Below are 24,250 nucleotides of genomic sequence, written 5' to 3'. Positions count from 1 at the left end.
AACAAAGCTTGCTACATACCTGTCAACCTGTACGTTTTCGCCGTACAAAGTACATTTTATGCATTTTAAGACGTGTACGACGCACAAGAAAATCTGTACGGTAAAACGCAAATTTGTCAATTATGGGTACCTCCGGTACACACCGACTATCATGAAACGGCAAATGAATCAAGTCAAACGAGTTCACCGCGGTAACCTCTATCTTGGTATCGTTTTTTTTCGTTGCAAACGAAGCGAGCGGTTTGATGCTACTGTGCGCATGCGTCTGCCGCCTCGGATTTCATGTGGTAGTTTGTGTAGTGAAAGGAAGTCCGTCTCTTTTTAGAGAACGGGCTTTTTCGACTCAACTCGTTAAAGAGAGCCGGCCCTCAAACGGCTCACTTGCTTCTAAGCATTATATTACGAATTATTATGTTGTATAAAGAAGTTAAGAAGAAAAGGAAGTATAAAAGGAGAAAGTGAAAAAAGACTACTTTGTGGTTATCCCTTTAATCAGTATATTACCAACAATAATTTAATGCTGAAAATGAATTAATAATTTGAATAAGAAAATTTATTATCCTACTTAATTTGCATGTATTTTTTCCCTCTACGGTGAAAGTCCAAGCTACTTAATTTTTGAACCTTTTTATAATAAACCTCATTCATGTTGAGCAACTCAGTATCTCACAACCGAATGTTAATTAACAATATATATGATATAACGAAACACATGTACAATATAACATGTTAAACTACATAAATAAACACGTTTGAAAAAAAATATGGTGTAAGATTATTTTGTATTTTGCAAGGGAAAATACAACATTTTATAATGGCATGGAGCCGTGGGGGTTGACAGGTATGCATTGCTATAAAAAAATATGAATACGGTAAATGTGTCGCTAGTATCGCTACCCTCACGGAGTTGAGTAACGATTATTATTAGAAAATAATGAAACTTTAAAGTAAAACTTCAAATGACATGACCATTGTCTTTATTTAACTTCAGGGACAGGTCTGAGACTGCATACTTTATCTTATTGTTTTTATTTCGAGTACTGGGGGTTTGGACCACATTGATTATGCATTACCATCAGGGTTGGGTAGGGTTACTTTAACTGGATTACTTTCAATTACTTTTGGATTACTCCAATACCAAATATGCTAATAAAGGACAAAAGAAACTAAATATGAATAAAATTACAAAATTTTGTGCAGGCTTGGGGAGTAACGGAATACATGGAACGGCAAAAATGATGTCGGCAAGCTGTTTGGATTTATTTTCATTTTGTTTCTGTCGCATTTTATGTTAGTTTTGCCGGAGATCAAAGAGATCAAAGCCAGGAGAGAAAGCTTACCACGTGATGTGAGTCATAATTGTATTCATATTTAGCTTTTTTGTCTTCTATTAGTAATTGAAAGTAATCCAGTTAAAGCAACCCTACCCAACCATGATTACTATAGATTTCTATCCCCCACTAAACGTCAATTTTACTTTGTGATCCCCACGTCAGAAAGGATTAACGTATCCCGGGGGTCTACGCCGCTATTGGTGTGTGAATAGGTTAGTTTGCATATTGTAAAGCGCTTTGGGGGGACTTTAGTGACTTGAAAACGCTGTATAAATGCAGATCATTTCCCATTTACCATTGAGGAAAGAGCCACAACTACCGTAAATGTAAAAAACGTGTAGGGTACCGCTGTAACCGCTAGTGGGCGGGGCTATACTCATTTCGTGTCACGTGACGTCAAATAATCAAACACTTGAATAGAGGAGCCAGACAAGCAAAACAAGCCGACCAACATGGAGCCAAACGCAACCATCTTGCGCGTTAAAAGAAAGCGGGGCACCGACCCGGCGGACGCTTTGCTCCTCGCCTGCAAGCGAATCCGACCGGAGACGAATCAGAACCCCGGCGAGACGACACCAGAACCTGGCGAGGGCGACGTCGAAAAGTCTGTCTTTAAACTCGTGGCCACTGTAGCAACACAGGTAAGATGGCCGCCATGTCGGCTAGCTAGCTAGTAACCGGGTAGCTATAGCACATAGCAACAAATAGATTAAATGACCACTTTTGTCCTCCTATGGGTACGTCCTTTACCCTTTTCGTCGTCGATGGAAGGCAAAACGGGACATTCAATGTAATTAAGCTTTTTTAACGCGACAAACCAACCGTTATTATCTTTGCTAGTAGCTGTTAGTTTAGAATGTCGACGTCACTTTCAATGACGTCATTGTGCCATCAAGACGTGAATGCATACATTGTGACGAATAAGTTACAAATTGGAAATCAATACAAACATTTCAATATTGAAAATGAGTTATTTTGATCAAATATAAATTTATTATTTCAGGCATAAAAATCTCACCTACATTGTGTCCCTAAATAAAGTTCTTTTTAAATTTTGTCTACAAGTCTTAAATTTATTTAACCCTCAAATGTCTCAATTTTCCCCTGTATGATAGAGCTAATAACTGTATAATAATAATAATAATAATAATAATTTCCTTGTATTGTCATTCTGTGTAACAATGTACACAGAACGAAATGTCGATTGCATCTGACCCGATGCAGCCGCAGCCAAGAGAGGGCGCCGCCGACCACTTTTTAACTAAATCAACAAATGTATAGAACATTGTGAGGTACATTATTTTTAATGAGCTACGACTTTATCGATCTGACTGATAAATGCAATTTGTGGGTCCGAAATTCCACATTTCTGCATTTACGAGAATGCAGCAGTATGTTGGAGCTTCGTTCAGTCAGTATCTCAAGCAGCTGTCGTTGGCAGAGTAGCTTTGAATGTAAAAGTTTAGGTTTAACTCATTGTGGCTGTTTGATTTAAAGTTTGACTGGGTCCATGCTGTACCAGGGATTGAGTGGGAGGGGTCACCCAGACAAATGTCCAAAACAAGGCAAGCAGACGACATGGACTCGATAAAACCAGCTCTAAGCAAAGCATTTGAATCACGATCGCTTTGATATGTTTGATTACATACAAAATGGAGACAAGTGCTGAAGGAATTGATGTAAACAAAAAAGGAGCTGGCAGATGTGTTGAAAGAAATGCCAGAAATCAAGAAAGACTTCACGGGACTTAAGAACAACGCAGTGAAAATCGAGAACGAATGAGAAAATCAAAGAGGTAATCGAGCCATATCGACAGTGTATCAAAGAAAACCAACAACTACACAAATAAATGGAAGAGAAGAATAAAATGCAACATGAGGCAGATAATTTTAAACAATGTGTTCTTCTCAATTATTTAATCATTACATAAATACTAAATCAAAACCTGCAGGTAGTGGCGCAACCGGTGATTTCTAAACTCAAATTTCAACATAACTGTAAACAGTCTACATTACTTATTGATCTCTGCTATCAGCTTCCTCCATCGTGAGGGAAAATACCACCATCTGTTTTTCTAACGGGTGATAACTGAAGCATAAAGTAGCGAGGGGTCTCTATGCTACTTCATGTTTGGTATAAACATTGGTCTCCATTGATTGAACAATACTTGGTTGTATTTTACCTGATTTATGAGTTTCTTTTATAATGCATCAAAGTAACAAAACTGTTAGTTAAGAATGTAATTCTACCCAAAATACAAAACTTTGACCTTTATGTCATCACTCCAGGATGCTCCTGTGCAGACTGAGGTCCGCCAGGCCCTCGCAAGACCCCGTGTGGCGCATGCTGTGCGGCCGTCCTCTAAAAGCTCGCAGCGTATCTTCGGTGACCTGCACAGCACCAAGTTGGGCATCCGGCGCGACGAGCGTTACCGGATCCTTTCTAGTCACCGCTCTACGGCCGCCGGCCTTGTGCCGCCCACCGACACCCAGAGACGTCAGGCGGACAGTGCTGCCATAGCGGTTGGGGTGGAGGACAACAACCAAGAACAGGAGAAGTGTTTGGGCCTTGGAGCCATCCAGGTGGTTGATCTTCTGCATGAAGATCTCCCGGAGCAGGATAAACCCCTCAGCAAGGTGAGGACATTTTTTTAAGAATTATGATAGCTGTGTGGCAACTGATTTCTGTGCATTTAAGATTTAATATATTTTTTTCTGTTTCGCTATTAGACAGGGGTCACCAATGTGTCTGGGTAGCCCCCCCCTAAGAACAGCCGAGTAGTCAACTGACTGTTTCTGAAAAAATCTCACTTGTAATGGGTCATTTTGATTTAAGGAAATTTGATTTTAACTGGCCTGAGAATCCATTGACATGATCTGTGTCCTTAGATAAGTAAATTCCTCTAAAATCAGTTTTAAATTTTGCTTAAAATTAATGGATGTAAACTACATGGTGCCATTATGCAAGGCAATGTTCTAGTGCAGGGGTCAGGAACCTTTTTGACTCAAAGAGCCATAAAAGCCAAAAATGTTATAAAAAGAAATTGAGAGAGCCACATCATATATTTAGATATATTATTCTAGACAAAAGCTAATTCTTCAGCACATTTTATTTCACTGTGTGTCATTTGATGATTTAATCATATGTATGAAATGATAAAGCCAAATCCCGTGTCCCAAATCAATGTAAATTTGCCATTTACAATTTGTCTTCCACCTTCAGTTAAGAGTGTTGAGGCATTTTTTTCCATGAAATTTGTCCTTAATATCGGTTTCAAAACAATGTGCATGCAAAGTTCTATTGTAAAAATGTCACAAATTACTGCAAACGATGAGCATATCGTCATATTCACTTTCAGTGTAGACTGCACTAAGTTACTTTGGCTTTATATGGACCAAAATCGGGATGAAATAACTTGACTTGAGCCACAGAGATGAATGTGCAATAGGTACATTTTATTTCGGAGCCATATGTACTCATGAAAAGAGCCATATATGGCTCCTGAGCCATAGGTTCCCTACCCCTGTTCAAGTCGATGACTGTAACTATTTTATGCCTACTTCCAAGAGCTGCAACCTGGTAATTATGATATCATGGTAACTTGGTAATAACATAACTTGTTATGAAATGAAATGATCTGCATTTATATAGCGCTTTTCAAGTCAATGACTTCCCAAAGCGCTTCACATTGTGCTTCACATTTCCCAATAGCGGCCGTGATCTGTGCAGCCATGTAAGGCGCTAACCTGCTTATTGGGGGTATTGGGGTTTTAGTGTCTTACCCAAGGACACTTCGGCATGTAACACGGACAAGCCGGGATTCGAACTGGGATCCCTTAATCCTAAAACGATCGCTCTACCTCCTGAGCTACTGCCGCCCCGTTATTTGGGAAATGCATATGAATCTGGTAGCTATTTGTGCTAGAGAGTGATAAAAAAAAAAGTAGCTCTCAGAATATAAAGGGTTAATGACCTCTGGTCTACTTCGGCTTTATATGGACCAAAATCGGGATGAAATAACTTGACTTTGGAGCCACAGAGATGACTGTGCAATAGGTACATTTTATTTCGAAGCCATATGTACTCAGGAAAAGAGCCATAGGTTCCCTACCCCTGTTCAAGTGGATGACTGTAACTAGAATCTAAATCTAAGACCTAGCTCATCCATTTCAGTTTACTATTTTTCCTATGAAGCCAGATATAATTCTTCTATACACACTGTTGTCAATTCAAATATACACACACACACACAATAGATCCAGGATCACCAATCGTTTGGAAGCTGAAACTTACTTTTTGTTACCGGTTCGTGCTTTCAGTTTTATACACATTTCTAAAGCAACAAATTGTTATTTGTATGTTTGTACGATATTGTAATTTTTAGAAGTATATTTCAAATGGGCTGTCAACTGTTAAAATATAGCGGCTAGAAATCACATTTCTGAGAAAATCACAATGACCTTCCACTTTTGAGCTTTTTTCAGAACCAGTCTACATGCTACTCAGGAGCATGTATACACACACACACACGCTGAAGCCCCCTGCTGTGAAATATGGGGAAAAAAATAAGGAAATAGTTATAAATCTTATTCTATTTCGGATGCAAAATACAAGAATCCTGGGGAAAAAAACACAAAAGTAACCAAATATCTAAAAAAAAAATCACACGCATATTCTAAAAATATGACAAACAATAACAAAAATCTTAGATTGTACTACAAAAAACTGTGTGTGTGATATAATATATATGTGTGTGTGTGATATAATATATATGTGTGTGTATATATATATATATGTATATATATGTATGTATATATATATATGTATATATATGTATATATGTATGTATGTATGTGTGTGTGATATAATATAAAAATATTTGATTATTAAAATTTTCTTTCATGCAGCAGTCCGACGCCGATGTGATTTTATGCAACAACACAAAGTTGCTGCGAGAGCGCCTCTGCATTAATGAGAGGCAACAACATCGCCGGCCACATGGGGGCAGCATTGAAGACGACGCAGACTACGTATACGACCTCTACTATCAGGAAACTCCCGGCTGGATCCAAGACATCTTATCCATCCGGGCCTATGCAGACCACACACAACTGGTATGAGTGGGAAAGATTTAGAAAGGTACTCTTTAAAGATTATACCACTAACACTTTTCCCGTTCTCAGGTCCCCGATGACGAAGCTCGCGAGGAGGAGACGTATGACGACGAAGATGACGAAAACGAAGAAACTAACTGGAGAAACGACTACCCGGACGAGGAAAGCGGCGATGACAGCGACAGAGAGGAACGCTACGGACGTACGTCTTGCTTTGTCATTGGCATAAGTAACATGCAAGGTGTTTTTAGTCCAATGCTAGTTAAAAGGTTGCAACATGAATCCGTTTTGAAGTGGGGATCGCTAAGTGAAATTGTCATATAGCATGGTAGAGCGATTTAGGGTAATTTGCTCTGAACTTGTTAACACAGATAACATTCACATAAAAATTAGTACACAGTAATTCTACTTATCAGTAATATACATTTTTTTACCGTTGTTGTGATTTTACTTGATGCAGACTAGGAAAAAAATGGCATATATTATTGAAACATATTTTTAAACATCCACTTTCGGGGATTGTTAGGCCTTTCAAAGATTTTCTTGCCTTCTTATTTCTGAGAACTGTCCCGATCATTGATTGGTTACAGCCGCGCAGTTTGGCATGGGTAACGGTGCGCGTGCCTTAGTATTTTTTGATAATCGCGTGCGTCCTCAATAGTTGCCATTATTTTGCCTCTCATTTTAGCATCACTGCAAGCTTTCGGACTCCTAGAGAATAAATGCAGTACAAAAATACAGTATTTGCACAAAGTCTTAATGAAGCACACACAATTCTGAACTGAATGAAGAGAAAGGCATTGGAGGAGGTCTTTCAGCCAATACCATATCAGTATGTTCATGATGCAGAGCAATAGCAGACCAACGTTTTATGTTGTCGACCATAAGATACTCGTCTAATCTTTAGGATGTATCTCATCGCTGCAAAGTTAGAATTATATATGTTTTTGCGGGAGGGGGAAGAGAGAGATTGCCCCGACGCCTTGACAGAGGAGCGGGACACAACTCATCTCAGCGAGACTTAGAACGCAGAGCATGTGTCTGGTCACAGTACAGTATGAAAGGTGCCATGCCCACTGCCCTAAAATGGCTGGGATGGGCTTCAGCACCCCATGACACTGCTATGGATAAATGGTGCAGAAAATGGATGGATGGACATTAAAGACTAGTGATGGCAAAATGAAGCCCCATAAAGCAACCAAGCTGGAAATGCTTCACACACACACACGTAGGGGTTTTAAGATGATTAATTTCCTTGACGTGACCATCATGTGGGCAGAAAAATGTATAACGCGCTTTGTGGATGCAATAAAAGAATGGGGTGCAAATCATTCCACAATAATATACATACTGTATCTTCACGACCATTAGGAAGACAGTGTTAAAAGGCGCAGTCTTAGTAGCTGGTTCCATTTCTGTATTTGACACTACATGGGGCGTACCGTGCAATAGAGCGTGGGTGTCCTCTGCTGTGGCCGCAACAGACACGCATACAAGTGGGTGTAATTAAAAAAAAACATGGAAGTACTTTCATTGTGGTTAATTTAAGTATTGATTACAAAATAAAACACACAAAACAAGCTTTTAAAAGACCTTGCGTAAAAGTTTGGTACTAATGCTTTACATGCAATCCATATCGAACAAAACTGTCAAAATCCTCGTCCTCTGTTTCTGACCAGAACATCTTTGCTAAATCTCCATAAAAGGTGCACTTTCAAAGCCCCTTTTAGTGTTGCGCGGCTCCTCGGAAATGATGCTGGATTTTGCAAAAGCTCAAACAACTTTTCCTGGAGAAAATCCATTCTTTTCATCATAATCTGCTGGAAATTTTGCGCCACCGTAGTCCTAGTCAGAATGGAAAAATGACAGTTTCATAAAACAAAAACATTAACTTTCCAATTGCTTGATACGCTACGACGGTAGCATCCATGAGTACTTCCGCAAACAGTGGTTGCAGTGCGCCCGACGTCACGTGTCCTCTTCTGCACAAGAGGGACAAGTTGTTGCGTTTACACAGAAGACGCATAGAAGTAACGAGATCGATTATAAGCAGCGTTTAGTTGAAAATGTGAACACGTTTACAAAATCATTAGATTATACCCAAAAATATAAGTCTATGACTCTGTCAAGGCTCTCGGGGCAGGCGCCCAACCCTAAGGCCCGGCCCGGAGCTGGTTTGCGTCCGCTGCTTTTCACGACAATTTGAAGAAAACCAAATACTTTTTGTGCGCCTTACGGTCGTGTAAATACAGTATTTGAAGGGTGATTTAACATGTGTTACTTTGTCTATGTTTGTGCTTAAGCAATGAGTGAAAATGTGAAATTAAGGGTTAATTGTTTATTTAAGAACAATATTTTTCCAAAGTTAAACGCAGTTTCTCTCTACAGAGAATTTCACCTGCTTTTGAAATCTCATGGTATTGATAAAGCAGGGGTGCGCATATCTGAGATGGCAAGTTTGTATCAAATTGAAAGCGTATATTTCTGTGATTTCCCCAGTGAAGGGGAATCTTAAGCATTTCTTTGCTGCTTTAAGTGTTACACTCAGCTCTTGTGAATCTTTTAGCTATCAGTCACGCGGTAACGCTGATTCGCGGGGCTTCAGACGTCACCACTTACGTAATCAACCCATGTAGGATTTGACCGGAGAAGCAAATCGCTGATAAAGAAAATCTTGAATGATGAAATAAATGAAATAGTCTCGCACCCAACCCCCCTATTAATAATGATGGGATCAGGTATTCAAGCACGAGTTCTTGTGGAGATTATCATCATGGATCCTTAAAAAAAAATGTTTTTTTGTTTCAGACTACTGGGATGAGGAGGACGATGAAGGGTCCCTGGGCCGCAGGAGCTGGCAACGTTACCAGAGAGAAGCGCTAAAAGAGCTCGACAGCGACGACACTGATAAATCCGACTCGGACTGAAAGCCGTCTTTGAATGTGGTAGCCCGCGCGGCAACTTCCCTTTCTATTTTTTTAAGTACACGCGTGCGTGTCCGGTATGCTTTGTGCTGTTAGCTTGCGGTGCGTTCACTTGCGTAGGTGTTTTAGAGTGTTTTGTATACTGTGAAAGTGTTTGCCTGTATTTTGTCGCGAGAGTTCGGGAGCAAAATCCATATTTGCTCACCTGGTCTGTGGAAGTGGAGTGTGTTACAACCGGAAGAATGCGCATCGGATGTGATTTGTAAATATGTCTATATCAGATTTCAAAATAAATGTTAAAAGCAATTCATGATTGATTTTGTGATTCATTTCAGCTAGCTCCTATTTTGGAACGCTTGCCTCTTTGCCACAACATTTTGTTTGTTTTAAGCTCAATAAAGTGAAATTCTCCATTTTGAAACTGTACCATGAATACAAATTAGAGCTCTTTCATTCATGAATGTAAACTTTACCCCACCCACCAAATTAAATCAAATGAGGTTCTTTTCCTAAGGTGAAGTGATGTTCAGACCATTTTCCTGGAAAGACCAACTTTGTGTAATTTATATACATATATAAGCATGACACAATTCAGATACAGTGATTTAAAAAAAAAATATGTTTCATAAATAGTTCCATGCCCATATCTTCAATATGATTTATAATACTGAACATATTTTTTTCCAATGTTGCAAATAGCTTACTACCGGCTTAAAGTCGAATGGAACACATATTGTAATTCAAGAGGTTAATTTACCACATAAACCGTAATATAACTAGTGTTAAATATTAACTGAATAAAGGCGATATGTTTACCGAGGTAGTCTTAAAATTGAATCTTAAGATTAAACAATGTCAGTGGTTTTATTTTTACACTTAAGAACAGTTTGCAGAAAGTGTAATGTAATCTTCATTACACTGGTAATATTAATTCAACACTCGAACAGTTCTGATAAATGACACCGGAAGTGGTGTTAACACATAAGAACAATAGGCTGAATTTCCTAAAAGCTATAACACTGGATAATTATTATTTGCACCGCTTATCCTTAGTAGGGTCGCGGGGGTACTGGAGCCCATTGCCGCCATCTTCGGGCAGTGGGCAGGGGACACCCTGAACTGGTTGCCAGTCAGTCGCAGGGCAAACTCTGGTTATAATAATCTAACACTTAAAATTACTTTTAACACCACAAAGTTCTAAATTAAAACTTAGAGACCATTTTAACAATACTTCAGTGAAATGGTCCTCTCTTACCTAGTGTTAACACAGAAAACCAACAAATTCACGTACCATAGGGTAGGATTTTAATAATTGTGACAGTTTTGGGGGGGGGGTTATTTTCTTGTAGGTCGTACACATCTTAAAATGCATAATAAATGTACTTTGTACGGCAAAAACGTACAGGTTGACAGGTATGTATTCCTTATATATATATATATATATATATCATAGTTGGTTTCATCCATATTTAGTGTAAGTCCACAGTTGTACCTACCAACATATAATGGATGTGACAGTTGTATCCGGTCATTTAGAGTGTAAGTTTTTAGTTGTATTCTTTATACATAAATCACAGTCTGTTTCATCCATATTTAGTGTAAGTCTACAGTTGTATATATCAATATATAATGGATGTCACAGTTGCAGCCTTAAATCTGTAGTAGATGTCAGTTTTATCGAACCATTAATAGTGTAGATTCATGCTTTTGAGCACACCTTATACACAGACGAGACGCAGCAATGGCGCTAACTTTGAAGGATTTGTTGAATTACATGAATCCTTTATTTAAACTAAAATTTGCATAATGACGTCCTTCTCCCTTTGCCCTTGTATTTATCAAAGTACTTGCAAATATTATATGTATGGGGATATTTGTTTGTTTTTTAATAGCAAGGGTCTCAAACGTGGTGCCCGCAGGCACCGGGTGCACCCTAAGATCATGCTGAGGACCCCACAGACCTGTTCTGCAAATAGCTCACCAGTACTGGGTCATTGTGCTGGATCTAGTGAACTTTTTTTTTGTGTGTGGTTCCCTGAGTTCATTTAATTTCCAATAATTATGTCATAGTAATAACATAATGTGTTGTTGTTTTGGAAATGCATATGAAACGGGATGCACTTTGCACTAATTAGTAACACAAATAGCTCTCAGCATGAAAAAGGTTGGTGACCCATGGTCTGTAGGCATGTAAACGATTGATGGAGACTGGTCTGGAAATCGGACTTCTGATCCCAGGCTTAATATTCCCTGCATGTAACTATAATCACCTGACATAGGCTCAAAAGGCAAGACATGCTGCTGGCTTTGGAGGTAAATGAATAAAGAAGTGCACAATTTTCTTGCTGAATTTCACAAAACAAGCCCATTGTGCATCAGTTTTCTTTTTGTGTGAGTCAGACCTCTTGTTCCCCATCATTCATTGCAGCAATACTGGTAGAGTTGCTACTCACTCTTATCGGACTCAGTGAGCACGCAAAAACACGTGTACTGAGTGCAGTGGGTCAGAAAACCTGTGCACAAACATCAAAATGTTCCATCAACGCCACAAAAGCGCTTCTTAATCTTTATGATAATTAGGACACTCACAAAGCAGTTTTCTGATGACGGGCGGCCGCTTAGACTCGGGGAGGTAGACGCCCAAGAAGTAGACGGGCACCCCTGACAAGGCGATGGCAATGCCGATCATTGAGTTAAGCGTGTCACTGTAGAGAGGCACGGCCACCAGGAACACGGTGCACAGGCAGAACACCACTGGGTACAGGATGCTCAACTGCACAATACAAAATAAAGTAAAACAATGCAATGAAGTATAAGCAATGAGTGGCAATTTAGTGCCTGAAAAGTGCTATACAAATACATTTGATTTGATACAGAGCGGTGTTTCCAAACCAAGGCACACTTTTATTTCATTAAAGGACACTGTCTATATTTTGACCATTAGATGTCGCTATATTGTGTAGTGAAACTGCAAACGAGAGTTACAAGGCACAAGGAGGAATATAATACCACAGAAACTCAAACACTCTGCAGGGTCATTGAGGGTGCATGGGAGTTTGCCTCCATGTGTTTTGTGGACTTGGATAAGGCACTTTCGACTGTGTTCCCTAGGAATCCCTGTGCGGTGTTCTTCAGTAGTAAGGGGTACTGCACAGTCTTATCTGGGCTGTGCTGTCCCTGTACACCCTGTGCCAGAGCCTGGTCCGCACTGCCGGCAGTAAGTCGGATTTGTTTCCAGTGGGAGTTGGACTCCGCCAGGGCTGCCCTTTGTCATCGATTCTGTTCATAACTTTTGTGGACAGAATTTCTAGCCGCAGCCTTGTGCTGTGCATATAAGTGGCGTGTCTTTTTTTTTTATCCCTAGGGGGGCAGTAAGTATTATACTATGTCCCTTTAAGACAGTGTTTCTCAATTAATTTCTGTCATGTCTTGTACACTTTGTGCTCAATGCTTATACACTGTGCTTAATGCAATGTGCGGAGGCTAAATGTAAACAAAACACTCTACCATAAGAGTACCACTGCCCCCTAGTGTAGTGGAGATGCAGTTGCACGATTCAGGGAAAGTTTAAAAAAAAAAAAATTCAAAAGTGCCCGCACCCCCTTTGAGGGAGCCTCAACCCACTATTTGAGAACCACTGATTAAAGGTTATGAGTAAAATATAAAAACAAATAGTATTGGTCATCTTAGTGCTTGCAGACATTCGTGTTTAGTGTGAAAAGTTAAGCTTTACTTTGAGCGGTCGGTCTCGATGCGGCTCTTTCCACCTGAGGTAGAGCTGTCCTGCGATGGACAAGCCCATGAAGAACCAATAGCTGAAACTGTAGTAGTTGATAAGCTGGAAGACGTCCTGTACCGTCAAGTAGATCAGCGACATCATGCACTGGAAACAGGAAATAAAAATAGATAGTTTTTGGCGGATTAGAAAAAAAACTTCCTACACATTTTAAAATAGAACAAAAAAAAAAAAAAGAAGAGTGTTTGCCTACGTTGAAGATAAGAGCGGGGATGGGAGTGAACCTCTTCGTGTGGATCATGGACAGGGCGTCGGGTAGGTGACCTTCACGAGAACCTACAAAGAATAACCTGCGCGCACACACATGATATAAACGCCGTATCAAGACACAGGAAATGTAGTTTATATTATGGGTTTTATTAGGGCCAAAATAATTTCTATGTGAATAGAATATTTTTATTGTGAAATGTGAAATCCAGCTGTCGATGTCAGCTGTCGTTGTATATGTGATTATGTAATATGGAGTTTAATAAGTGGCAAAATTATTTCTATCTGTCCATGTATGTTTCATTACTTGCCGTGCATATATGATAAGTGTTGTTCCTCGTGTCGATGTCAGCTGCCTTTTCACATGTAAACGTGAGTTCCATTAGTGACCATTAGCGATATCGATATCATTTGCTTGGGCTGATTTCAGCTGCAAATGTACAGCTTCATTAGTGCCAAAATGATTTTTAGGCAGCCAATGACATGTCTTGCGCATGTCTTGTGACTTGCTGTGTGCACATGATAAGTGTCGCTACTCCTGTCGATGTCACCTGCTGTTGAATATGTGCAAGTATAACTTGTACTATGGGGTCCTTTAATGAATTAAAACTGTTTGTGCAGCCAATGAAATGTCTCATGACTTGCATTGTGCGTATAATAACTGCACACGTACTGTAACATGTACTATAAGTTTCGTTAGTGGCCAAATTCAATCTATGTCGTCTTCACATGTGTCGTGACTTGGTGTGTGCATATAAGTGGCGTCGCTCTTGTTGATGAGCCGCTGTTGCATATGCGCACATGAATTGTGAACTATGCGTTCTATTAGTGCTAAAATTCAGTGTGTAAAAAAAAAAAAGACATTCCATTAGTGGCAGTGTGTAAAGTGATGCTGTCCTGCGGCATTTGTTAGTGCTGTGTATCGTTGTGTGCATATGTCAAGGGTCTTTGCCCTTGTCTATGCATACTTTGTTGCATGTGTGCATGTTAAATGACATCCACACAAAGACGTCAGTTGGGTTTGACTTTCTGAGTAACAGACATTAAGACTCAATGAAAATTCAGGCTCTTAATACTTAAAGCCTGCTACACTTTTTTAAATCAATCTGTGGTTTGTTAATCTGAAGGTAAAATGACTGAGTCATTCAAAATCGTGATACAATATACAGTGTTAATTGAAAAGTAATGGCAGTTATACAACACCTTCATGTGAGAATAAGACATTTTTGAGTCTAGAAGTTAAGTGGATGAACAACAGAGAGGAAACAGAGAACAGAATCGGAATTGTTCTAATGGGTTGGATCATTCATGACTATCAAAAAGACCCAACAATAAATTATGTTGTTTTGGCCCAAAAATGGGTTAACACACTCACAGCAAGAGTAAAAGTGTTTCTGCTATGCTTGAATTCTAAACAATAGAGAACATTTTGGCACCAATGGAACTCCACACTGAATAAATCCTACCTAGATGCAGCAATGATGGAGGCGTTGAGGCCACCATAGCAGGACAACGCTACAGCGATGGGGATGGTCCAACTCATCACCCCTAATGCGTGATCAGCAAACGTCTGAACACACCAAAAGAGAACAATGTGAGGGCTCCAACGTGAACTAGAAGAAGGCTGTAATGGATTCGTCCCTACCACAGCTACGGCATCACTAGCCAGTATGGCGCTCATGTCCAGCACAGCGTAGTAGGCCACGTTGGTAAGAATGTAAATGACGGTGACGATAGGCATGGAAATAGCGATGGCCAAAGGGAGGTTCCTGGAAAAAAATGAGCATGACAACTCAGCCAGAGCCTCACAAACAAAAAAAGAGTCGACCTTTGGGGGTCTTTGATCTCCTCTGTGACAAAGTTGAGCGTATCCCAGCCAGAGTATGAGAAGAGCGCCGAATAGAGCGCCAGAGCAATGTTGCCGGGGTCGGTCGAGGAGCCCTGGAAGGACGACTCGAAGTTGCCTGTGAAACCTAGACAAGATAGAAAACAGAAAAAACGACGATTGATTTTGTTTGACTTTCTTTCTTTTAATATTTGTAATTAGTACGTTGCTATTTTCTTTGTTGATACTTTTGATGTTGTTTTTTGCCGTTGTTGTATTTTTATTTCAAAATGTCAGGTCTATTACATAACTTCAAGAATAAAAAACACAATGAGAAACAAGTTAAGTCATGTTTATTTGTACAGCCCTTAATAACAAGGAGTCTCAGACCACATATTACTGCAAACCACAGGCTATGATTTCACCATCCCATGATCTAAAACCTACTAGAGGGCAAGAAAAAAAAACTCAATTGCTTTTGATTGCACTACACAATAATGCATCAGTAGTGTTCAAATATTACACAGTGTCCCTTTAAAATTGAGTGAACTAAAGGAAGTCTATCATTTCTGTTTTCTAGTTGCAGACTGAAAAACGACCAGTAGAGGGCAGCCAATAATGATATTGGAAAAAAAGAACAGAAATTTCAACTCATGAGGAGACTTGATCGGCTCAAGCCCTGAACCCCAGGACCAGCACCCCTCTTTTATTGCAGCGATATCTGATAAAGAGCTTGAGGGAAGTAAAGGCCCATTCCTAAATGTTAGCATGGGGGTAAGAGACAATCGCAGCAAATAAACTCAAACTATTATTATCATCCCCGATAACAAAATAAATTTGCTTCCCCCAGGCAAAGGTTGGGTGTCCAGAGAAAGACTCCTCCCCCAAGGGTGACGTGGCAAGGACAATATTCAAGTGTATGATCAACTTTATAACAAATGCATAATAATCCCAACACAACAGTTACCTTTAAGCTCTTTAGGCGTTTTTTTTGGTTGACTTTTTTGGACATCCCTAATTTGCCTTTATTTAAATATATTACAGTATAATAGAATTGTCTTTACTGTAACGTAGGGAACATTGATTACAACTTGATTAGACGTGGCACTCTGAGAAAAGTGTTATAAAACACTTCAATTTTTTGGGAGTCATACAGGCAAATATCTTTTGCATTTGCCCGTTGTGTATTCCAACATGATGCTTACAGGCACCAGGTAGTATCCTAAGAGCACTTGAGTAGCCTGCGGACATGTTCTGAAAATACTGTAGCTCATTGGTGATGGGTCATTGTGATTTTTTTTAGGTGATTTCTAACATGCATGTTTCAGTGGTTGACTAAGCCTAGTTAACCTTAACTTAAAAAAAATTACAACTTGGTTAAAACACAGTAACAACATAGTAATAACTAGAATTGTGTATCAAACTGGTAGCCCTTTGCATCAATAGGTCACAACAAGTAGGTAGCTCTTAGCTTCAAAAGGGTTGGTATACTATATTCTTCATTGAATAGTTTTGCCAAATGACAAAAGATATATTTTCGTGAATATTACATTAATGCTCGAATTTATTTGTGCTTATAATCCCAATTTTCTTATTCGTCCTACTCAATTCTCCTATCATCGGCTTAAGTTTGGCAATTCTTTGCATATGTGTTAAATTTGTGTAGTATTTGTGGTCATCTAATTATTGTAACGAACAAAAAGTAATATTTATTCAGTTAATGTATATAAATGTGAATTTCCCTTCGGGGATGAACAAAGTATCTATCTATCTATCTATCTATCTATATAGCTCGTGGGCAGCACGGCGGCGCAGTGGTTAGCGCGTGTGCGACACAGTTCTAAGGTCTTGGGAACCTCCTGTGTGCGTTCAAATCCAGCTACCGGACTTCCTGTGCGGAGTTTGTATGTTCTCCCCGTGCTTGCATGGGTTTCCTCCGGGCACTCCGGTTTTCTCCCACATTCCAAAAACATGCATGTCAGGTAAATTGGCCGGTCCAAATTGTCCCTAGGTGTGAATGAGCGAGTGAGTTGTCTGTCCCTGTGTGCCCTGCGATTGGCTGGCAACCAGTTCAGGGTGTCCCCTGCCCACTGCCCGGTGATTGCTGGGATGGGCTCCAGCACCCCCGCGACCCTACTGAGGATAAGTGGTGCAGCTAATGAGATGAGGTGAGATATACAGCTCGGTGGCCATGGGGGTAGGCTGGTTCGAGCCTCAGCCAGGTCACACCTAAGACTTACAACATAGGTACCCATTGCCTCCCTGCTTGGCGCTCGGCATTAGGGATTGTAATTGGGGGGTTTGGTCACCTAATGACTCCCAACAATATGTTGCAAAACATTAGATGGGTTAAACGAGGAGGCTGGGAATCCCCTCCTCTGTATCCATCTCCCAGAAAGAGTAAAAAATGTGAATGTTCTTGCAATGCATATTTATGAGGTTATTTTGGAATTAAGTATTTAATTTACTGAAAACATTTTTGTCCAATGTTTTATTTTACCACACATACAGTATTCCTCCTTATTTACTGATTATGTATTATCTGTATGTAATTATCTTTGTTGGATGATTACACAACACTTTTCCAAAATATTTCTTTATTCTACCCATTTATTTTCACATATTTTGGGTCTGTAATCTGTAATCAAATCTAAATTTTATTGCCGAAGTGATTTTCTGCATATGATTGTTTGTCTCACCTTGACAGAGCTTGACGATGCCCGAGATGATGACGACAATGAGGGCTGCAACTTTGGCGTAGGTAGAGATGTCTTGCACACGCGTTCCCCATTTCACATAGGCCGAGTTGACGAAGGTGAGGAGGCCTGAGGAGGAGAAGCACACACAATAGGTTGATTGGATGGTGCCATTTAAAGAAAATAAGCTTTACAAAATGATTTTTTCCCCCTTAACTTTTACATTTTTGTAAAAAGGTTAAAGTAATCATTTTGTAACTGTATTTTTGGAAAATACAGAAAAAATCATGAAAATAAAATTTATAGAACCTGTAATACAATTTTTAATATTTGTAAAAAAGTTTCTGTTTTTATTTTCATAGTGTACATATTAATAACATGAATAATCATATTAACATGGCTAATTATAGTAATGAAATATATATATGTTTTAAATAAGTAAAAAATAAAATAAAAAAATAATTAAGATAAATTAATAGTAAAAATCAAAATATACAGTATAAATAGTTCAAACTGAAAGTAACGCATATTATTTTTGAACATTTATTTATTCTGGTATTGTATTTCTTAAATATAAAGAGAAAAATACATTACAATAGTAGTAGAAGCAATAAATAATAACAAATAGTAATAGATAATAAATTGAAATAATAATTTTAATAAAATAGTAATAAAATAATCATAAAAATAATAAAATAGTTAAATTATACCACACACAAAATAAATAAAATGAAAGCAATAAAACCTTTAGATTTTTGAAAAAAATATTGTGTATCAATTGATTCTATAAATAAACAAAATGTTAAAAAATAAAGAAGAATAAGAATTAACATTTTGTATGTTATATACAATATAAATAATCTTGAAATTAAAAATAATACAAGTATTTGAATAAAAAAACTTTCTGTATTTATTGCTTTATTGTATGCTTTTGATAAAGAAAAAAAAAAGTTAAGCTAAAATAAAGTGTAAATAAATCATGAAAAAATAACAAGAGTGAAAATATCGAATATATTATACATATGATAAACAAAATATAAGAAAACAAACAAAGAAGTAAAGAATAAATGCTATAGTATCCGTCTGTATACGTACATATGCATGCGGCAGCGATGAGGCGCGAAGCGGCATAAGGCGGCTCGCACGTAGGAAAGAGTGGCTGTACCAGGTAATTGGAAAAGGTGATGGCTATGACGGCCTGGCTGGTGGGCTCGATGATCAACAAACTCGTCCACAGTCGCACAAAGGCCAAAAATCCTCCAAAGGACTCCAAGATGTAAGCGTACGAGGCCCCCGATTTGGTGATGGTGGTGCCCAACTCGGCATAGCACAGCGCGCCCACCACTGAGAACAGGCCGCCCACAGCCCAGATGACCAGCGACAAACCGTAGGATGCGCTATAGAAGAGAACGCCCTTGGGTGACACGAAGATCCCCGAGCCGATCATGTTGCCCACAATGAGGCTGATGCCGTTCAGGAGGGAGATTTCCTTCTTGAGCTGCATGCTTTCCTTGGGGTGCACCGCCAGAGTGCCGTTTTCCTGGGTTGGCATGTTATGCCAAGCCGGGGTCAAGGTTCAGTGGCGGCGTCCTCGGCAAGGACCTGTTGGAGGCAAGGCATTGATCACCAGAGAACAGGAAATGGAACTTGCCACAATGTAATGCTAACTTGGACATTAGCTTGGTGACAAGATTCACAAACTTTATCTTTTTGGATTTTTTTGGAAAGGAGTCTGAGTCGGTTTACATGAAAGCAATAATCTGATTCCCGAAACAAAATACTGCCAGAATTCTGATGATGTAAAACCATATAAACGAGCGCAATAATTTGATTAAGGTCTTAACGTGTGTATTCCAATTGCAATGTTTGGGCTAGTCCTTTAACTTTTCAATTACTCTCTCATGTATATGCATTTATGTAATCACATTGCTTGTTTGCACACATAGTTTCTCTCAGACAGAATATATTGATGCCGCAAAGCACTGTGGGACTAGTAGTACCGAGACGAACTATGCACGCAAACTTCAGCTTTGTCTGTATTCCTTCACCACACGGGTTGTAAGGGCACCATTTCCTGTGGTGATTCTTAAGCAAGTACAGCCTGGTGGCGCCCATCCCTCTCAAGGCCAGCTTACTTGCTAAAAAAGCCCAAGGTGTATTGGCAGATTACTCAAGGAAATTTCCATTTCATATTCTGCCCACAGCGCAAAAATGCCACAAGTGTTTTCAGTGTATAGTGGATGTTAAAGTTGTAACCATCGATATATAATGAAAGGCACAATTTTGTCCGTCCATATTTACTTTAGATCCACAGTTATATTCATTTATATATAGTGAGTGTCAAAGATCTAACCACCCGTATATAGTCCACAGTTGTATCGGTATTTATCTAGTGTAAGTCAACAATTGTATCGATCCATACAAAGTGGATTTCATATTTGTATCCATCCGTCAGAGTGATATCCATATATATATATATATATATATATATATATATATATATATATATATATATATATATAAAGTAGAAGTCACAGTTGTTTCCAGCCATATTAGAGGTGAGATTTGGCCCCCAATAATCCAACCCGACCCGTGGATACGATAGCTTGAACCAGCCTGAATCCAACCGGTTAACTTGATTTGAGAGACCGGGCCCAAAGTAAACCCATAGCTGCACTTCAGCACCAAAGTGCACGTTTTGGCTGAAGCGCAGCGCCGGGGTGCAGCTTCGGGTTACTTCGGGCTCCGCCCCTCAAATCAAGTGTACACTTCAGCATGACGTGTGTTGCTAAAGTAAGAGTACTGGTACTTCAGATTAATATTACTCAAGTTAAAAGTAGTCATCCAAATAATAACTTGAGTAAAAATAAGAGCGAGAAAAAAAACTTTGAGAGAGAAGTCCGGCCTGACTTAATAATTGAGATTTTATGCCCGAACCTGGACCCAACGTTGGACCCGGGTCGGTTCGACCAGGCAGACCCAAGTTTGGTAAGTCAGTTGGGAACTTGAGCATAATCTCCTGTCAGATAGAGTTTCTATCTATATACAGTGAGAGTAAAAATTATTTTATCCACAGCTGATTTTGATGGTCTGGCCACTGATAAAGACATAATCATTCAATTCTTTTAATCATAGATGCATTCTAACATGAGAGACAAAACATCAAAAAGAAAATCCTGAAAAAAATCTTTAAATAATATCTCATCTCATTAGCTGCACCGCTTATCCTCAGTAGGGTCGCGGGCGTGCCGGAACCCATCCCAGCAATCATCGGGCAGTGGGCAGGGGACACCGTGAACTGGTTGCCAGCCATACTTTAATTAATTTGAATATCATTGAGGGAAACAAGTATTTGACCCCGCTAGCCAGAAGCACTTAATACCTGGTGACAAAGATATTTGTGGAAGTTACCGGTAAGGTTAGCACACATACTAGGAATTTCAGTTGCACTCATGCAGGTATTTTGGCCTATTCTTCTTTGTAGATCCTCTCTAACTCATTAAGGTTGGTGGGCTGTCGCTTGCCAACTCGGACCTTCAGCGCCCCCCATACATTTTTAATTGGAATTAGGTCCAGTCGCTGGGCCACTTCATGTGCTTCTTCTTGAGCCATTACTTGGTTGCTTTTGCTGAATGCTTCTGTTCATTGTCACTCTACCATGGCATATTTTAGGCTTTCCGGCAGAGGGGAGTAGGTTGCACCTCAGAACTTCAAAGTTCATGGCATCTTCCCACTGATTTGGTAAAGTAGCCCTGTGCCTTTGGCAGAGAAACACCCCGAAAACATGAGGTTTCCACCTCAATGCTTGACAGTGGGCACAGTGCTCTTGGGGTCACAGGCAGCATTTTGTTCCTTCACATATGACGAGTTAAGTTTAGACCTAATAGTTCAACTTTGATCTCATCTGACCACAGAACCTTCTCCCAATCACTTCATGGTGATCATTGGAATACTTAAGGAAGGCTGCCACAAGTGCCTGTTAAGAAGGGGTACCTTTCGGGCACTGCAGGATTTTAATCCATTGCTGCGCAAAGTGTTGCCAACAGTCTTCCTGGTGTCTGTGGTCCCAGCTGCCTTAAACTCTGTGAGTGGTTGCAGGACTGTTTCCTACAGATCTCACCATCATTGCCCCCGGAACGAGGATAAATCTTTATTGGAGCACCAGACCGAGGTCTATTGTTGGTCATGTTATACTTCATAAATTTTCTCACAAATGCACTAATGGTTGTAATTTTAATTCCTACTATCCTGCTAATGTTTTTGTAGGCCATTCCAGATTTGTGCAATCTCGTCTCCGGTGTCCTTAGAGAGCACTTTTGTCTTACCCATGTTGAGGAGTTTGAAAACTGTCTGATTGTCCAAATCAGTGAACAGTTGTCTTACGTAAAGGTGATTGGTAAGTACAGGTGTCTTGAAATCAGTAAACTAGTTTATTGGAAGTGTCTAACTGGTCTGTGGAAGCTAGAATTCATAAACCTTTCTAGAGGATCAAATAATTTACCTCAATGAAGTTATTTTCTTCGTATTTTTTGTATTTTGTCTGTCTGTGTTGGAATACATCCATGATAAAAAATATAGAATCATCATGTCTTTCTTTGTGGGCAAACCAACAAAATCAGAATGGGATTAAATACTTTTTACTCTAACTGTGTAGTAGATGTCACAGTTGTATCCATCCAGAAATGGTTTGAATCCATGTTTCTGGTAGCACACCCTGTAAACAGACAGGACACCACAATGGACCCCACTTTTGGAGCAAAAGCAAACAAGCATAGTGTTTTGTTGATTTTGGTGAAGTGACATGAATGAAATCATCCTTTAATTAATGTCAAAAGTTAAATACAGAAACAACATATTTTTGCGTAATGACGTTGCTCCACCTTCACCCTCATAATCAAAATACTCGCTCATGTCATTTATACCGGGGTTGTTTGTCTTTAGGCAAACAGATTATTGCCCGCATGTAAACATAGTCGGTGAAGATAGCTTTGGTGGAAAATAGCCTCATTGAGTAAGCATAAATGGTCATTCTATTGCCGAATACATTTTCTTTAATAGAATATTTTTGCTATCCCAATTTATTGCAAAATAGCGCTAACATAGCACAACAGCGTAGTAAAACTCAATACCTAATTTGCTTTTTCTTTGTAATTGTATGGGTAATGTTTTCATTATGCACTATAAATAAGATGCTCCTCCACCCCAAGGTCATCTTTACATTGCACCATAAAAAAAGCAAAGCTGTGTTAAGTGGAACCTGATCATGGGAGACCCTTGTCACACAGGCATGCAACACCAGGATAGTAGAGTTCAAAGTGGTAGTTAACGTTTGCAAAACAAATGACACACAAGCACATGGATGAATACATTTGTGTTAGATTGAGGCAAAATTGAGACTTTGTCGTACTTACAAAATTGCATGCATTCTCACAATAAATGCAAAATATAAATGCATTACATTTATTTGACATATATGTGATTATGTACGACTTAAAAAGCTTTATTAAAGTTGAATCAACAGGCCTCAGGCAACATAGGAGGGGCCAAACACTGAATTAATATGACCTACTTTACACATATTAGTTCAGCTAAAACATTTCTGTTTGATTAAGCAAAATATTACAACCAGAAAGTACTGTAAATTGATTTTGTGTATGCTGTCTACATGGTTAAATACAAAATATCTAAAGCATGTTTCACAAATGTTTCTTCAATGTGACTAAACTGGACATAAGTTGAATGAAAAATAAAAATTAAATAAATAACATATTATTTATTTAGTATTCCTTAACGCCGCTGCTAGGTGATCAAACTAACATATACAAAATATTTAATACAAAAAATAAAATAAATTTTAAAAAAATTCTGAAGAAACTTGCAATTGGTCATTCCCTGAGATCCGAGGCATTGTGACGTCACTAACATAACAAATGTGGGGAAAGGGATGGATTTAAAGACAACGTGATTTTGCAAAAGAACACATTGTACACATTGACATATTTCGGATATTTTTCCACAAAAGCTTCTCAAAGTAAGACCGAAAAAAACAGCGGGGTGAAATGATAAATAAACGTTTTATTTTGTAGTTAAGGTTGTTAGAGCAACGAACATCCAGTTTCACCCCGACAAGAGAAAGCCAGGAGCCAGTCTTACTTCCTGCTTTTGTTCTATCTTAAAATAGAGAAAAGTAACCCGCTTTTCATATATTAACAAACGATTCTTGAATGTGTTTCGGGGGAAAAGACCCTCGTGTGTGTTCATTTTGTACCTGAGCGATGTCCACCTCCTCCAAACGAAGTCTTAGAGCCGGCGACCGAAGAGATGAGTGCATCATCACCGGCACCTGGAAACAAC

At 39.1% G+C, this 24,250-nt stretch overlaps 2 protein-coding genes across 4 annotated transcripts; one reads left to right on the top strand and one right to left on the bottom strand.

Annotated features, from left to right (window-relative positions):
- The first annotated feature begins 1,577 nt into the window (after window positions 1–1,577).
- On the top strand, window positions 1,578–9,678 carry slc7a6os (solute carrier family 7 member 6 opposite strand). Of its 2 annotated transcripts, none has more exons than XM_088333964.1 (5): window positions 1,578–1,975; window positions 3,623–3,970; window positions 6,245–6,448; window positions 6,518–6,650; window positions 9,257–9,678. In XM_088333964.1, exons 1-5 carry the CDS (start codon window positions 1,787–1,789, stop codon window positions 9,373–9,375), a joined length of 993 nt encoding a protein of 330 aa, XP_088190090.1. In that variant the 5' UTR covers window positions 1,578–1,786; the 3' UTR covers window positions 9,376–9,678. The 2 variants fall into 2 exon arrangements, with proteins under 2 accessions (XP_088190090.1, XP_088190089.1); XM_088333963.1 differs by having other exon boundaries at window positions 1,582–1,975; window positions 6,242–6,448.
- slc7a6 (solute carrier family 7 member 6) lies at window positions 7,845–24,250 on the bottom strand. Of its 2 annotated transcripts, XM_088333962.1 has the most exons (10): window positions 24,165–24,250; window positions 18,992–19,498; window positions 17,900–18,025; window positions 15,204–15,348; window positions 15,021–15,144; window positions 14,842–14,945; window positions 13,362–13,458; window positions 13,106–13,255; window positions 11,962–12,145; window positions 7,845–11,885 (listed from the first exon to the last, which is right to left on the bottom strand). In XM_088333962.1, exons 2-10 carry the CDS (start codon window positions 19,446–19,448, stop codon window positions 11,818–11,820), a joined length of 1,455 nt encoding a protein of 484 aa, XP_088190088.1. In that variant the 5' UTR covers window positions 19,449–19,498; window positions 24,165–24,250; the 3' UTR covers window positions 7,845–11,817. The 2 variants fall into 2 exon arrangements, with proteins under 2 accessions (XP_088190088.1, XP_088190087.1); XM_088333961.1 differs by having other exon boundaries at window positions 14,842–15,144.

The sequence above is a fragment of the Urocampus carinirostris genome, chromosome 4 (genome assembly GCF_059441175.1).
Source record: "Urocampus carinirostris isolate Australia breed hairy pipefish chromosome 4, RoL_Ucar_1.0, whole genome shotgun sequence".
Classification (NCBI taxonomy): domain Eukaryota; kingdom Metazoa; phylum Chordata; class Actinopteri; order Syngnathiformes; family Syngnathidae; genus Urocampus; species Urocampus carinirostris.
The sequence above is the reverse complement of the archived record's forward strand: the minus strand, read 5'-3'. Positions and strand labels throughout refer to the sequence as shown.

Bases quoted from the DNA above. Each gene is read 5' to 3' on its own strand.
- slc7a6 (XM_088333961.1), bottom strand. From the start codon at position 19,448: ATGCCAACCCAGGAAAACGGCACTCTGGCGGTGCACCCCAAGGAAAGC. The intron at 15,145-15,203 runs GTCGACTCTTTT...ATTTTTTTCCAG, and splicing joins GAGATCAAAGACCCCCAAAG to GAACCTCCCTTTGGCCATCG. The intron at 13,459-14,841 runs GTAGGATTTATT...GTGTGCGCGCAG, and splicing joins TCCATCATTGCTGCATCTAG to GTTATTCTTTGTAGGTTCTC.
- slc7a6os (XM_088333963.1), top strand. From the start codon at position 1,787: ATGGAGCCAAACGCAACCATCTTGCGCGTTAAAAGAAAGCGGGGCACC. The intron at 6,449-6,517 runs GTATGAGTGGGA...TCCCGTTCTCAG, and splicing joins ATGCAGACCACACACAACTG to GTCCCCGATGACGAAGCTCG. The intron at 6,651-9,256 runs GTACGTCTTGCT...TTTTTGTTTCAG, and splicing joins CAGAGAGGAACGCTACGGAC to ACTACTGGGATGAGGAGGAC.